General features: G+C 41.7%; 1 protein-coding gene across 10 annotated transcripts in view; it reads left to right on the top strand.

Moving 5' to 3' along the window:
• LOC143282835 (CUGBP Elav-like family member 3-A) overlaps positions 1–16,083 on the top strand; it is a 233,566-nt gene that overhangs the window by 174,908 nt on the left and 42,575 nt on the right. For 6 of the 10 annotated variants that reach the window (XR_013055316.1, XM_076588652.1, XM_076588653.1 and 3 more), the window contains exons 5-8: positions 3,109–3,237; positions 4,315–4,394; positions 7,997–8,170; positions 13,000–13,053. Coding sequence is in view for 9 of the 10 variants with exons in the window: in XM_076588652.1 (XP_076444767.1) it covers positions 3,109–3,237; positions 4,315–4,394; positions 7,997–8,170; positions 13,000–13,053 (437 nt within the window). In the remaining variant the exon portion in view is untranslated. The remainder of the gene's footprint in view (positions 1–3,108; positions 3,238–4,314; positions 4,395–7,996; positions 8,171–12,999; positions 13,054–16,083) is intronic. The other 4 variants (XM_076588654.1, XM_076588659.1, XM_076588656.1 and 1 more) reach the window with 2 other exon arrangements.

Here is a 16,083-nt window from a genome sequence, read left to right on the forward strand (position 1 = left end):
TCAGTGTTTGGCTTCAGGCCTTGGGTGGTAAGGTTGCAGATACAGGATGTTGATAAACACGACGGTGGTGGAAAAGGAGGGGAATGTCTAAGTCTTGTAGTAGAACAGTTCAACTCTAGAGTTGGATTGCAGCCTTTTGTCCTCGTTTTCGCCCCGGCCTGTTCGAAGGGCAACCAACCATTATCTGCCAGCCTCGTTTCCTGCTGGGCAGTAACGCTGATGTTTTAGCCTGAAAGGAACAAGGAGTGTGTGGCGGCGAGGTGGGGGCGTGGGGGTGGAGTGTGAGGTGGTGTTAATTAAGCTTCGGGCTCAGAGAAGCCGCGATCATGTGCGTGTCAGCTGGCAGGATGCGAAGTTCTGGTAAATTGTTTGTTCTATTTTGTTGTTAGTGCATCCAGTAGCCAATCTCAGTTTCTCTGTACACCAGCAGTTCGCGTCTTGGTCTTTATACTTAAAATCGAGTTGGGCTCCGTTGCCTCAGTCAGATGTGAAGATGAGCCGAGTAGTAGTTGACGTCTCTTACTCTGACACAAACAGACCACGTAGTCCGCCGTTATGTGAAAAGAGAGAGAGAGAGAGAGTTGAAAATGCGCATCCTCATCGATCGATGCTTAGGCCAACGTGTTGTGGCGGCAAGCAATGTTTGAGTGATCAGACACACGTACACGCGCAGACTCACAGACACACACACACACACACACACACACACACACACACACACACAAAGCCGACAGCCAGACACACATGTGCGAGCACGCATGCATGCACACACACACACACACACACACACACACACACACACTCACTGTGAGGGGGCAAGGGGGGGGGGGGGGGGGGGGGGGGCTGTGATGGGTGTGGGATGGAAATGATAGTTGAGGTGAGTGGGTTGGAGGGTAAAGAAGTAATTAAAGCACAGAGAGGTGTGTGTTAATCAGTCATCACTCAGCCTGCCTGTCTGTCTGTCTGCTTTTGTGTGTGTGTATATGTGTGTGTACATGGGTATTATCTCTTGCTCTCTGTGTTGGAGAGTGTTAGTGAGTGTGTGTGTGTGTGCGTGCATATGTGTATGTGCACAAATGCTTTAGCATACACACACACAATGCACATCTGCACACACAAACACACGCACGCACACACACTTCCTACTTCCCACTCCCCCCCCCCCCAACCTCCCCTCCCACCCCACACACATACTCACTCACATTGAGTGGGGAAGACATCAGCAAGACAGCGCAGGAAGTGGGCATCAAGTCAACAGCTTCTTTGTCAGGAGAACAGGCACCTCCTCTCCCCTTTATTTCCCCTCCCCTATCTGTTATTTATTGCCATGGCAACAGCTGGTTATGCTCCTGTGCTGGTTCTCTTGGCTTTGTAGGTATAATGGGAGGGGGTGTGGTGGTGTAGAATGAAGTGAAATACAGGCCTGTAAGAGATGGAGAAGGAAATGAGATGTGGCAAGAATTAAGAAAATCTAGTCATCTTATTATAGCCAGGTCTGAATGGTTTTAGGGAACTAAGTCAAGTGTACTTTGTTAAAGTAATTGTAAAGAAAACGTGCGTAATTTACATTAATGAATGCTGTGATTAATGCAAGGCATACATGTTTTTTTTTTATGAAAAGAAGGGTTAAATAGTTATGGAGATAATTATTTGCGAGTTATATAGATGACATCAATACTTAGTGGTTATCATAAACATAGATAAATGTTATCCGGTTATCATAAACACAGATAAATGTTATCATGAACATGGATAAATATTAACATAGCCTAGATAAACAATGACAAAAACTGAGCTATAAAAGAAAACAAAGTGCATGTGCAAGAGCATGTGTGTATTCACACAGTAATGATTTTGTGCATGTGTTGGCCTGATGTGAAGTACTGTGTTGTATTCAGTATTTTATTTTATTTTATTTTATTTCAAAATAAGATAAGTTGCATAAAAATAGTTTAAATGGCTCAAAGAGCCATTATGTTGAAGTTTAGCATTACATAGTGTTATAATTTATCATAGTTGGACTGTGGTTTTACATAGACTCGAGTGTATGTTTTTATCATAGTTGGACAGTGGCATAACATTTTGTTTCTTTAAGTTGGACTGTGGCCTTACATTTTAGTTGCAAAGGGAGACTAGTATCTAGGGCAGTAAGAAGAAAACTGGCGTTCCCTTTTTGTGCTGTTTCAAAGTCCATGATTAAAAGTGCATGTCAAAAACATGAGTCATGGCTGTTTGCCAGCGGTCACAACTCTGTGCTTTAATGCTGCTAGTTGGCACAGCTAGGCAAGTTGTGGATTTGAACCCAGTCAGTGGCATGGTATCTCTGAAGGATGAATCAGACGTGGCTGGCACTTCCTTCAATGCTTTGGACTCCAGTGGGACCACTGGACCACTCAGTCCAGTGTCATCCGCTTCACTCATAGTCACACAAGTTAATTTTGAGGGTCACCCACTTTGCTAAACCAACACTGCAAGTAAAAAAGAATCCCTTTGGCCTGGGCTTTTGATGCCAGGATTCTGACCAGATTTGTTTAGAGGGGAAACATTTATCAGTGTCAGTGTCATAGCAGCCTCAGTTGTGTTAGTTTATATATTTTCACCTAAATTGAGAAAAAGAGAGAGGGAGTAAAAAGTTTATTTTAGATAAAATTGTATGATAATGATATCACAGGAAGATAAATGTTTGTTGACTGCAGTGTTAAAGTGATATTTGAGGATAAATGTTAATGCTGTAGAGGTAAGAGATACTCTGTGAAGATAAACAGTAATGGTATAGTGTAAGTGATACATTGTGAAGATAAGCGTTAATAGTGTAGAGTGATAAGTGATACAGTATTAAGATATATATTAACTAATTAAGGCTGCAGTGATAAGTGTTACATTTTGAAGATGAATGTTAATGCTGCAGTGATAAATGATAAAGTTTAGATATAAACGTTAATGTTGGAGTAATAAGTGATTCAGTTAATGCTTTGCTGATAAGCAACACCAGAAGATAAATGTTAATGCTATATTGATAGGCAATGCAGTTTGAAGAAAAAAATATGTGAAATGGTATACAGGCAGGCTGGCTTACAAGGCAGGATGCTGTGTGGTGTGTGTGTGCAGAAGACAGGAAGCTGTTTGTGGGCATGCTCAACAAGCAACAAACAGAAGAAGACGTACGTCAGTTGTTCCATCCCTACGGCGCCATTGAAGAGTGTACTATACTCCGGGACCAAAACGGAAACAGCAAAGGTAAACATGTTCTGCAGATAAACAGAATGAAACAGCAATGGTATAACAGGACTTGTTTTGTAGTAAACATGACTTGATTTGTACATAATGGTAAACAGAAACAACAATAATAAACATGACTTGATCTATACATAATGGTTAACAGAAACAAAAGGTAAACCTGACTTGTTCTGTACATAATGGTAAAAAGAAACAGCAGTGGTAAAAATTACTTGTTCTGTACATAATGGTAAACAGAAACAGCAATGGTAAACATCACTTGTTCTGTACATAATGGTAAACATGACTTGTTCTGTACATATTGGTAAACAGAAACAGCAATGGTAAACATGACTTGTTCTGTATATAATAAGGGTAAACAGAAACAGCAATGGTAAAATGACATACTCTGCAGTAAAACAGAAACAGCAATGGTAAATATGATTTGTTCCGTACAGAAACATAAACACCAAAGGTAAATGTGACTTGTTATGTCAATAAACTGCTACAGCAAAGGTAAATATGACTTTTCCTGGTGATGAAAAGATACAGCTAGGGGTAAATATGACTTGTTTTGTAGATAAAGTTACAGCAAAGGCAAACATGACTTGTTCTGAAGATAAATGGACACTGCAAAGGTAAAATACTGTAAAGGTAAGCATGCGTTAATTGGTTGATAAAAGAATACAGCAAAACAAAACAAAACAAAGGAATGTATTTTCTTCTTTGAGAGCTTATGAATAGAACAGGTATGATAGAGCTAAATGTTACTGTTTCTCAGAGATAAAGATGTGGTTCTTACTTTTGTAGGTTTTTGACATGATACCTATTACAGAGCTGACATAGATACTGGAGTTGAGAGCTGATACAGATACTATAATATGCAGCAGGAGCATAAATCATCATTTTAGTTGCAGTTGTTTCATTTGGTCTTTTAATGTTTTATAGTTGTTGTTTTTTAGTTTTGAAATGATATGACTGACTTCGACAAAACTGTCAGTATTATATCAAATGACACTTTCCCTTGAACTTACTCAATAGGTATATTATTTTCCTTTCATGAAATGAAAATAAGATGACGATGTTGTTTGTTTTCAGGCTGTGCCTTTGTCAAGTTCTCCACTCACTCAGAAGCTCAAGCCGCCATCAATGCTCTTCATGGCAGTCAGACAATGCCAGTAAGTTTTCTGTCAATTGTCTTTTCTGAGTCATTTTGGACCTGATTCACAATTGTTAGGGCAAAAACAATGCATCGCATAAGACTGGTCTTTTTTTCACAAATGTATTCTTGAAAGAAATGACAGTTTAACTGATGACAAATTTCATCATGTGTGCATCATCAGTTATGATTTGTTCACATTACCTGATAGTTTGTGGCCACTGTTTGTGCCTGCATTCAGTAGATTAAGACTTTTCTTGTCGGAAAAGGAAAAGTTTTCAGCTTTAGATATCTATTGTTCCCCAGTTGTCAAGAAAAGTGTTTCAGTTTGAGGTGTCTATTCCCTTATTATCAGGAAAAAGAAAAGAGTTTCAGTGTTAGGTACCCATGTTCTCTGATTGTCAGGAAAAGAAAAGAGTTTCACCTTTACGTGTTTCAGTGTCACTATGTTCAGACAAGTCCATATGTACTACACTGCATCTGCTAGACATATCTACAGTTTCAAGTGTCAGTGTTCCCTGATTGTCAGGAAAAGAGAAGAGTTTCACCTTTAGGTGTCAGTGTTCCCTGATTTTATGAAAAAAAGAAACACGTTTCAGCTTAATGTGTCTTAGTTTCAGTTTTCCTGGGTTTTTTGGGGTTTTTTTCAAGGAGGCATCACCACATTCGCACAAAACATATAAGCTACACCACATCTGCTAGACAGATCTACAGGTTTTGGTGTCTGTGTTCCCTGGTCATTGGAGAGGACCATCACACCCATGCCCTCACCATCACCCTCACCCCCACTCACTCCACTGGCACCCCCACCCCACAGGTTGACAGACTAATGCTGTCATAGACTGGTAGCCTTGTTCTGAACTATACTCCAAACAGCATCACTGGTGGTGGTGTTCCCAAAAGTTGCCCCTTGTCCCCCCCCCCCACCCTTCCTACCCCCTTCCCAAATACCAACAGGATTACATTGGTGTTCCTAAACAAAGGTGGCCCCTTGCCCCCCCTCTCCCAACCCCCCCCCCCCCCTTACCTCCTCCTCACCTCCCCAAACCTCACAAATGGCAAAGAAAAAAAATGTTCACCAAATAACAAATAACGAAACCCAAAAAGTGAAAGAAGAACATGGAGGGTAAATGAGACATTTCTGAGGAAATAATTATAAAAGGTTTCGATTAGAAACTCTTAAAAGTATATTACATGCATGCATGCATACACATGCATGCGCACACACGTGCACACCCACACTGATTCACATGCACAAGACTACTCACACACACACACACACACACACACACACACACAACAAAAAAAACAAACAAACAAACAAACAAAAACCCCCCACAACACAACACAGAAAGATAACTCAGTACCAGATAAAGCTCTGCAAGTCAGTGGTCCTTAAACATCATTTACTTGCAAATAGCATGCCCGTCTCTATGGCAACATGCTGTAAGCTTGTATTGAACCACCAGGCCATAAACATTTCACCCTTCCTCCTTTCCCTGTCTCTTTCTCTCTTCCTCTCCCTTCACCTCTCCCAACCTCTGTCTGTCTCTATCCCTCCCCCTTTCCCCTCTATACCTCTCTCTCCCCCTTCTACCCTCCTCCCTCTACCTCTCTCCCTTCTCCCTCTCTCTCTCTGCCTCAGCCTCTCCCCCACCCCCTCCCCCATTTCTCTCTGTCTCTTCCCCCCCCAGCCTCTTGTCTCCCACCTCCCTCTCTTTCTCTGTTTTCACCCCCTTCCTTCTCTGGTGATAGGTTGGGGTCTCTCCCTCTCCATCATTTACTGTCTGTCTTGGTTACCAGCACCCCCCCCCCCCCCCCAAATCTTTCTTTGCCTCTCTCCCATTCTCTGTCTCCCGTTCCCTCTCTGTATCTATGCCTCTCTCCCTCGCTCCCTCTCTCATTTCTCTCCCTTAGCCTGTCTCTCCCTTTCTCTGCCCCCCCTTACCCCTCTGTATCATCAATCTTTGTCTCTCTTCCTGGCTCCCTTTCTGTCTCTCCCATTGCCTTCCTTGCCCCTTTCCCTGCCCCCCCCCCCCCCCCCCCCCCCCCACTTCTCTCTCTGTATTCTATTTTTGCTTCTCTCTCCCTCACTCTCTCTCACTGGGTATCCTTTGCTTCTCTCCCCTTCACCCCCCTCTCTTTCTGTATCTATCTTTGCCTGTCTCCCCATCTTCCTCTCTCTCTCCCTTTGCCTCTCTCTCTACCCCCCCCCTCTCTCTCCCTGTCTCTCTCCTTTCCCTTCTCCTGATATCCCTCTTCCCACCCACTCTCTCTGCTCCAGATCATCCACAGGTCACTCAACCAAACATCCAAGAAGCCAGATAATGAGATATATCCAAGCAGTGATAAAGAACACTTGGTCAGTTGCTTCTGTCCATTTCATAGGCATGTTTTAAGGCAGTCTGCCCAGATGCCATGCCATTGGTTGTGAATCTGCCTCAAGCATGTCAAGAGACAGTGTTCTGAGCTACTAGTATTTTGACATGATATGCATTATCATCATGATAATGGACAAGTGTGATCTAGCTTGAATGCACACAGGAATCTGTGACATAATTTTGTTCATGGCTGCGTGACCTGACATGATTATGTTCTTTGCTGTGTGACCTGTGATATCATTATGATTATGCATTGTTGTGTGACCCATGACATCATTGCATTTATTGTTGTATGACACCATTATGTTCATTGTGTGATCTGTGCCACAGTTATGTTCATTTTTGTGTGGTCTTTGACATGTTTATCATGTGACTGATGACATCACAATGTTCATTGTTGTGTGACTAATGAGCATCACATCATTCATTGTTGTGTGACTAATAAACATCACATCATTCATTGTTGTGTGACCAGTGACATAATGTTCAGTGTTGTGTTACCAGTGACATAATGTTCAGTGTTGTGTGACCAGTGACATAATGTTCATTGTTCTGTGACCAATGACATCGTTAATTTCATTGTTGTGTAATCAGTGACATCATAATGTTCATTGTTAGTGTGACCAGTGACATTATGTTTATCGTTGTGTGACCAGTGACATCATAATGTTCATGGTTGTTGTGACCAGTGACATAACGTTCATTGTTGTTGTGACCAGTGACATAACTTTCATTGTTGTGTGACCATTGACTTCATCATTGTTTGACCAGTGACATGGCTATGTTCATTGTTAGTGTGACAGTGACATCATAATGTTCATTGTTAGTGTGACTGGTGACATTGCTATGTTTATTGTGGTGTGACCAGTGACATCATAACATTCATTGTTGTTTGACCAGTGACATCACAATGTTCATTGTTAGTGTGACCAGTGACATCAGAATGTTCATTGTTGTGTGACTAATGACATCACAATGTTCATTGTTGTGTGTGTGACTAATGACATCACAATGTTCATTGTTAGTGTGACCAGTGACATCACAGTGTTCATCGTTAATGTGACAAGCGACATCAGAATGTTCAGCCAGTGACATCAGAATGTTCATTGTTAGTGTGACCTGTGACATCACAATGTTCATTGTTGTGTGACTAATGACATAATGTTCATTGTAGTGTGACCATTAAAATCATAATGTTCATTGTTACTGTGATCAGTGACATGGTTATGTTCATTGTTAGGTGACCTCTGTGATGCAGGGTGCCTCTTCCAGCCTGGTAGTGAAGTTTGCCGACACAGAAAAGGAACGACAGCTGCGTCGAATGCAACAAATGGCAGGGCCTCTTGGATTGCTCAACCCTTTTGCCCTTAACCAGATAGGGGGCACTGCTACTGCCTACGGGGCCTTTCCTCAGGTAGCTAGTGTGAGCCTTGTGTTTTTTTAGTGGCAGTATTGTTAGAAAAAAATGTGTCAGTCAGTGTGCCTGTGTGTTCAGTACCAGTGTTGTTAGAAATCTGACATTTCTGCGTGTGTGTGTACCAGTGTTGTTAAGGACACCAAGTTTTTCAATTGCTCCACTTTGTTTCCTTCAGCTGGAGGAGAGTGGACACTCACTGCTTTTCTCCTCACATTTTGTTCTTTTTTCACTCACTGTGTTGTTGCAGAAGGTGGTTGTTCATGTGGTTATTTTGTGCCAGATATGCTGTGGGTGAACAGAGGGGGAGGGAAGTGGATGGACAAAGGACATGGTAGGCTGTGGGCCAGGTGTGAACCTTTGTGTGTCCATCACATATGTTTTGTGTGCTTGTAAGGAAGTACATACTGTTGTTCTCATTGCTGTTGCTGTCAGTATTGCTCTTGGTGTGGTGACAGTATTAAGACAGGACATTGTGTATTGACTTGCATACTATTGCAAGCATTGTGGACCTGTGTAATGACTATGTCTTGATCTTTGTGTGTGTGTGTGTCCATTGAAAGCTGAAACAGTGACAGCATCTATCACTCTATGTGACTGCAAAACTTGGTAGGATGGTTACTATGAACAAGACCTTTCTGAACCCTTCATGTGGTAAACAGGTTGAAAGATCATCAGGTGGCAAAACAGAAAAGACTTGCAGCTACAAGAAAACTCCGATCATAATCCAGTTTCTCTCAAATTTGGTGTTATGACTGGCTATATATTGCAAGAGCATAATATTTACCAAAATTCCAAGGTCAGATGTCAGTGTCAAGTCACAATTTTGCATATTTATATAAAAAGACCTGAAAAAAAATTTTTTTCAGGCTATAAGGCCATATTTTCCCCTCAGATTTGATGTCATTCCTTTCACATGGGTGCACCTTATTGGTAAATAAAATTATAAACAGAACAAACAGGGATTTTCTAGATAGAATAGGAAATGCTCAGAAAACAATAGGAATGAAGAAAATATGGGATGAATTGGCATTGTTAGGAGAAAGTTGAAAAGAGATCAGTTGTCGACCCAAAGAAACTTTTCAGACCTCCTCTTGTACAGTTTATTGATTGCAAATCCTACCATCGATTCTTTTGTCAGTGAGCAGGTACTTGTGAGCATAACGCTAGAAACCAAAAACACACATCCTGTTCTTCTGTATTAAAACTGAAAGTGGGTGCTCAAGCACTAGAGCGTATTTGTTGACTGCATCTTACTGCTATGTTAACACACAAAGAGATCTATACACTCTTGCATAAAAAAAAAAGAATAATACAGCGCATCTGTAAATAGAAATTGTTATCTTTGGAACTGAATACAAGATGGTGCTCTGCGTCAGCCACCAAGGTCTCTCTTCCCGCCACTCTTAGTGGCACCCTCAAGCCGCTTAGCTTAGCGTACTGGGAAGGGAAGAATTAACGTGGACCTACTTTCACTTCAGAAACTATCATTTAATGATGGACACACACTAAAGCACAAAGCACAGATGAGACACTTGGGCTTTCAGCGGAATGGGAAAGTAAGCATTGCCACACTGAATGCCAGTATGTCAGAAGAGGTTTGTTTTAACTTTTCTTGTTGGAATCAGCGACTTAAAATTTTACGGGTTTCTTGTGAGATGCTGAAAAATGGTGTCATGAGTGATAAAGTCTGTTTTCTCATTTCTTTTTTTATTGGAAAATAATAAAAGTCATTAGTTTTCTTCAGCCATGGTTTGCTAATTCTGAAGTTAGTTATATGTCTTGCATGTTTGATTGTGTGATAAGCGTGTGTGTGAGTATGTGAGTGTGTGTGTGTGCGTGTGTGTGTGTGCGTGCGTGTGTGTGTATGTGCGTGCGTGCGTGCGTGCCACTGAATAACTAAAAATTAACCTGACAGTAAATAGATTATAATGTGTAGGCATGGTGTGTAGGGTGTATGTGTGTGGGGAAGGTTTTTGCGGATGATGTGTAGGTTGGGGAGTGTGTGTGTGTCACTGTTTGTGTGTGTTGGGAAGGTGTGTGCATGTGCTTGTGTGGATGATGTATATGCAGGGTGTGTATATGTGTGTATTGGGAAGGTGTGTGCATGTGTTTGTGTGGATGATGTGAAGGCTAAGTGTTGGGGTGGGGGGCAGGGTGCGGAGGGGGCAGGGGGGAGATGTATTTGTGTTTGTGTGGATGATGTGAAGGTGTGGTGTGTGTGTGTGTGTGTGTGTGTTGAGAAGGTGTGTGCATGTGTTTGTGTGGATGGTGTTTTGGCAGGGTACATGAGAGTATGTCTGAGGAGTGTTTCAAATTGTACAGACGTTGAATGGAGGGAGGAGGAAGGGAGAGGCAGGGGGGAGAGGACAGCAAATTAAAGGGAAGTGAAAATTAAAAAAGAATTTTGATGAGGTATAATCATGTTTGGTTTCAAATGATATATTGTGTAGTTTAACCACTTCCCCTTCACCAGATGGTTGTACAGAAATATGTGAATCACTCACTGGTTTGGACAGTTTCAAGACTGAAATAGCCATTTGCACCCCAGTGTTTGTGTGAGGTCAGATGTGTGTATGTGTGGTGGGTTGGTGTTTGGCTGGTGCGGTTATTCCTGTGTATGTACATGTGGGTGTGTGTGGGGGGGATACATGTGCATGTGTGGGTGTGTGAGTTGGATGTTTTGGCTGTTGGGGGCATATATATATATGTATGTGTACAGATGTCTGTGTGTGTGTGTGTGTGTGTGTGTGTGTTATGAACACAACTGCATAGTTGTGTACACGTATGTGTTTGTGTGGATGATGTGAAGGCATGTGTGTGTGTGTGTGTGTGATCACATATGCTTGTGTGTATAAATGCGCTTGTGTGCATGTGCATATGTGAGCATGTGTGTGCTCTCACATGCTTGCCTCTGTGTGTGTGTGCATGTGTGCGTACATGCATGTGTGCATATGTGTGTATGTATGTGTTGGTGGGAGGGGGGTGGGTGAGGTGCTCGGGTTACTGGGGATGTTGACAACCAGTCTCATTAATTTAAATACTGTCTTTGATATGTTGTAAGAGGTAATACTGAATTGGAGCTTGCAGATGCAGAGCTCACCACCATTGTTCCCACCCTTCTGGAAACCCGTTTTCTCTTCTGCAGTCTCTCACTCTTCATCTCACTCAGACTGTAGATTTGTTTGTTTGTCTCTGTCTTTTTTTTTCTGCTTTTCCTATTTCCACAGTCACTCTTCAGTCCCCTGTCTGTCCCAGTGTTTATGCTCTCTGTGATAGCCACCCTCGTCTGTTCTAACATTCTTGCAATCTGTGTCACCCTACCTCCTTGTTCGGTCCAGTATTCATGCTTTCTCTGCGCCCCCCTCTACCCCCCACCCCCAACCACCCATGTCTGTTCAAGTCTTCATCTCTCTGTGCCCCCTCCCCAAATGTTTGTTCCAGCTTTCATGCTCTGTTTTCCCACACACCCCCAATGTCTGTTGCAGATTTCATGACCCCTCTCCCCTCCCTCACCCCACAATGTCTGTTCCTCTAATCATCATGCTTTCATTTCCCATCCACATACAGCCCATGTCTGTTCCAGTATTCATGTTCTGTGTTTCCACTCATTCTCATGTCTGTTCCAGTATTTATGCTCTCTATGCCCCCAGCCCCCATTGTTGTTCCAGTATTCATGCTGTCTGTTTCCACCACCCAATGTCTGTTCCAGTATTAATGCCGTATGTGCATGTGTGCCCCCCTCACCCTCCCAACCCCACCCCCTTCCCTGTCTATTCCAGCGTAATCTCTCTGTTTCCACCCTTCACCTCCAATCTCCGTTCCAGTATTCATGTCCACTGTGCCCCCCCCACACCATATCTCCTATCTCTTCCAGCATTCCTGTTCTCTGTGCTGCTAAAACTCCCCCTACTCTCCCACCCAACATCCCAGTATTCATGCTCTGTGACCCCCACCCAGCCTCACTGTACAACATTCACTAACCTCCAGTGTCTCAGTTCTGGTTGAATTGTCACTGTACTTGTTCACAAACTTGCACACCCTGCATTCTGGTAACTCATACTCTCTGTGTTCTGTTCCCACTGTTCTCAGTGTACTTATTTTCATATTGTGTTCTGCTCCATTTCTCATTCTACTTGTTTGCTAACTCTACACTTTCTCACTTCTGTTCCAGTTCTCATTGTACTTATCAACTAACTCACACTCAATTCCAGTTCATTGTACTTCTTCATTAACTCACACTTTCCCCATTTTTATTTCTCTGTAGAATGTTCATGAAAAAACAACAACACATGGATGCATGCATGTGCACTTAATCTGTACTTTCTATAACTCTCTCTCTCTCTCTCTCTCTCTCTCTCTCTCTCTCTCTCTCATTCCCTCATTGTCATACACACACACACATACATGCATATACACACACATACAAGCATGAATGGACACACACATGCATGTCCGCAAACATGCAAATGCAATAAATACATAAGAAAATGTTGGGTTCCTCTCATAATCATGCACTCCTTGCCCATCTCCCCCAAACATGTTTTAGTGTATGTGTGTGTATGCATGTGTGTGTGTGCATGCATGTGTATTTGTGTTTATGTGTGTTTTTGTGCACAGGTTTGTGTCCATGTGAAGGCTCACGTGAAATCTTAAGTGTATTTTCATTCCTGGACATTTGTTTATGTGTATACGTGGATGCAGAGATTGGTGTATGTGTATTTTCATGAGAATGTATGGAGAAGGAATATGTGTGTGCATTCATGAGTACATGTGCGTAGCCATGGGTATGTGCGTGTGAGGGTTTATGGGTATGTATGTGTGTTCAGGTGGAACAACCGTACGAACTGTCGCGTATGGGGTCCTTCGATTCTCTTTCTCAGGTGACTATAACTTTCTTTCTCCATCCCATCCAGCTCCATTTGGTTGGCTTGTAGATCCTTTGCCTTAAAAAAAAAAATCCCTTTGCCTTACTTTTATTTCCTTGCCCTGTTACTGATCATAGCTTGCAGTCCTTGCCTCCCCTGATAAGTGATTTTCCTCCCTTGTATACTGTTTGTATTGCCTGCTGCCCGCCCCCATCCTCCTCCCCTTTAGCCTTGTTTTCTTTCCTGCCTACCTCCAGATCTGGATGCTCATTTCCTTTATCTATTTCTGTTGACAGCTTGTAGCCACTTACCTCCCCTTGCCAGTTTTCTCCTCTGTTACTAGTTATTGCCTGTAGCACTTGGCTTTCCAATGCCAACAGTGGCATCCTGTTGTTCAGTAGTTTGTAATAGAAGAAAAAGAAGAAGAGGAAAGGCTAAACTTTGAAAGAAATCTGCATTCCACACTATTGGGTGATTCATTTGCTCCAAGGCAGATAATATTATAGTACTGTACTGCTTACCCTGAACCATGCCCTTCCTGTCATTTCCATCCGATACTCATATTTTTTGTGGTTTGATCAGACATTTAGGCATTTTTTGTCCAAATGTTTGATCAGTTCATTTTCTTATGCATGTTTCCCAGTCCAGTGCTACACTTTGATTCAGACCTCAAACTAGTTCCATAGTACAATTTATATACAATACGATATATACAAAACACACAGAAATAACACATCCATTCCATGAGGTAATTTGAATATAAATACAGGGAACTGATCACATACATTCCATTAGGTGATGCAGGTATACATAAACATAAAGCACTTTTCACATGTTTTCATTCCTCATCACTTAGGTTCCTTGAAGTGAAATACTCAGAATATATCGCATACATATCATGAGACAATGTAAACATGAACACATGGAATGTATTACATACATTCTATAAGGTACTGTAGACATTGATACTTGGAATACATCACAAACATTCCTTGAAGTAATGTAGACATGAACACATGGAATATATTACATACAGATGTACAGTTCATGAGGTACTTTTTAGACATAAATTTGGGAAATGAGTTTATTCCATTCGATGATAGTTGTCCTTCAAATTCAAAGATGACGCGTGGCTTCAAATAACAGATGGAAGATCTGTGGCAGTGGGTCTGGAGGTGACTCTCCATTAGATAATGTAGACATGAATACATGGAATACATCACAAGGATTATGCGTGGTAATGTAGACATTTACACACAACATATATCCCATATGTTGGATACTGAAGTTTTAAAGCACAGGAAATGTCACATACATTTCATAATGTAGACATAAACACAAGGGATATATCATGTACATTTGATGAAGTAGTGTATTCATAAATACAGGGGATATATCATGTGCATTCCATGAGGTACTATACACATGAACACAAGGGATATATCACATGGGGTAATGTAGACACAGATCAGTGGATTTTTCACATAAATTCCATGAGATAATGTAGACATGAATACAAGAAATGTATCACATAAACCCCATGGTGTATTGTAGATTAAATTCAGATTGTGTGTGTGCGTGTGCGCGCGCGTGTGCGCATGCTACCTTAGAACAGTAGAAGTCAAATACTGATGTGTGATGTTGGGCCCAAACATATTTGCATGGTGCAAATAAAGACGTATGAAAACTTCCTGTATGGGTACCCAGATTCTCATGATTTAGGCCTGTTGCCATTGAAGTAAATTTGAGCCCTGTTGCATGGTGTGCCCATACTGATTTAGATCCAGCAATTTTTAAAAGTTAATCATCCAGGTGTATGCTTATCACCCCTGATGTTCTCTGATTTTGGCTGTGAAGGGTAGCATTTCTGCCTGGTGTATGCATGGTGACTGTTGTTATTTTGGACATTGATGCTTTGGTCTTTGGGGTGAATACATATCACATATGCTGTTTTTAGTCCTTGGTGTTGAGGATAGCACATCCAGCCCTTGTACTTGTAGTTAGTGTGTCTGGTGTTGTGTGCGACGTTGGTGTTTGGGATGACAGAGCCTGCCTGCCCTTGTAGATCTATATAGCATGCCTGATATGATGGACTGAAATGGCTGCTTTGGGCAGCAGCAGACTGGTGTATGTCCAGAATCCTTGTGTCATGACATAGCTTAGCTGCTGTTCGGGGCTTGTCTGTCCTAACTACTGAACAGCGCAGTGAGGATTGTTGTGTGAGTGGGTTTAGGTGTTGGTGTTTGGCTGTCTGGACAGTCTTCATGGCCTCTCTCCTTCATTCATGTCTGCTTCTTTTCTGCTGTTTGCTGCATGCCATCATTGTTGATCTTGTCATGTCTGGTTCATTTTAACCCTGATCCATTTTTTGGTCAATTTTGGTAAAATCCCTGGTTGTATATCTGGTCATTTCCACAAGGTTGGAAGTAGAAGTTAGAACAGAACTATTTCAGATGATATTTTTCAGACTTTTTTTTCCAAGAAGTTTTCAAGTGCTGTACATTTGCTTCATTGTCTGTTATCTAGCATGACTTCTGTTTCTTCCTTGTCAGTGTGTACCTTTCCTGGTTCTGTTCTGAAACTTGTATTATGGTTATCTATATGTTGTGGACCTGTTGTGAAAGCTGTATTTTATTGTCTACCTCTCCCAGATCTGTTGTGAAAGCTGTACTTTGTTTTCTACATGTCCTGGTTCTTTCATGAAACCTGTATATCAAGCGTTTCAGTTGCTTTGAGGGGGAGATCATCCTGAAAGCATGTTGCATGCAGTGAATTTTGCTGGTGCTATTATTACTATTATTGTTTCTGCTGTTTTTGTTATTTCACAGTATGAGATATAAGTGTGTCAGTGGACTCATTATTATTTGTGAATAATCAGATTCTAGGAGTCACAGCTAGGGTAGTTCAGAATATTTGATATGGTCTTGGACTGATGTCTTTCTGTGTGGATTATGATGATGATGATGATTATCATTATTATTATTAGTGAAGTGATGGCCTAGAGGTAACATGTCCGCCTAGGAAGCGAGAGAATCTGAACGTGCT

The sequence above is a fragment of the Babylonia areolata genome, chromosome 6 (assembly GCF_041734735.1).
Source record: "Babylonia areolata isolate BAREFJ2019XMU chromosome 6, ASM4173473v1, whole genome shotgun sequence".
NCBI lineage: Eukaryota > Metazoa > Mollusca > Gastropoda > Neogastropoda > Buccinidae > Babylonia > Babylonia areolata.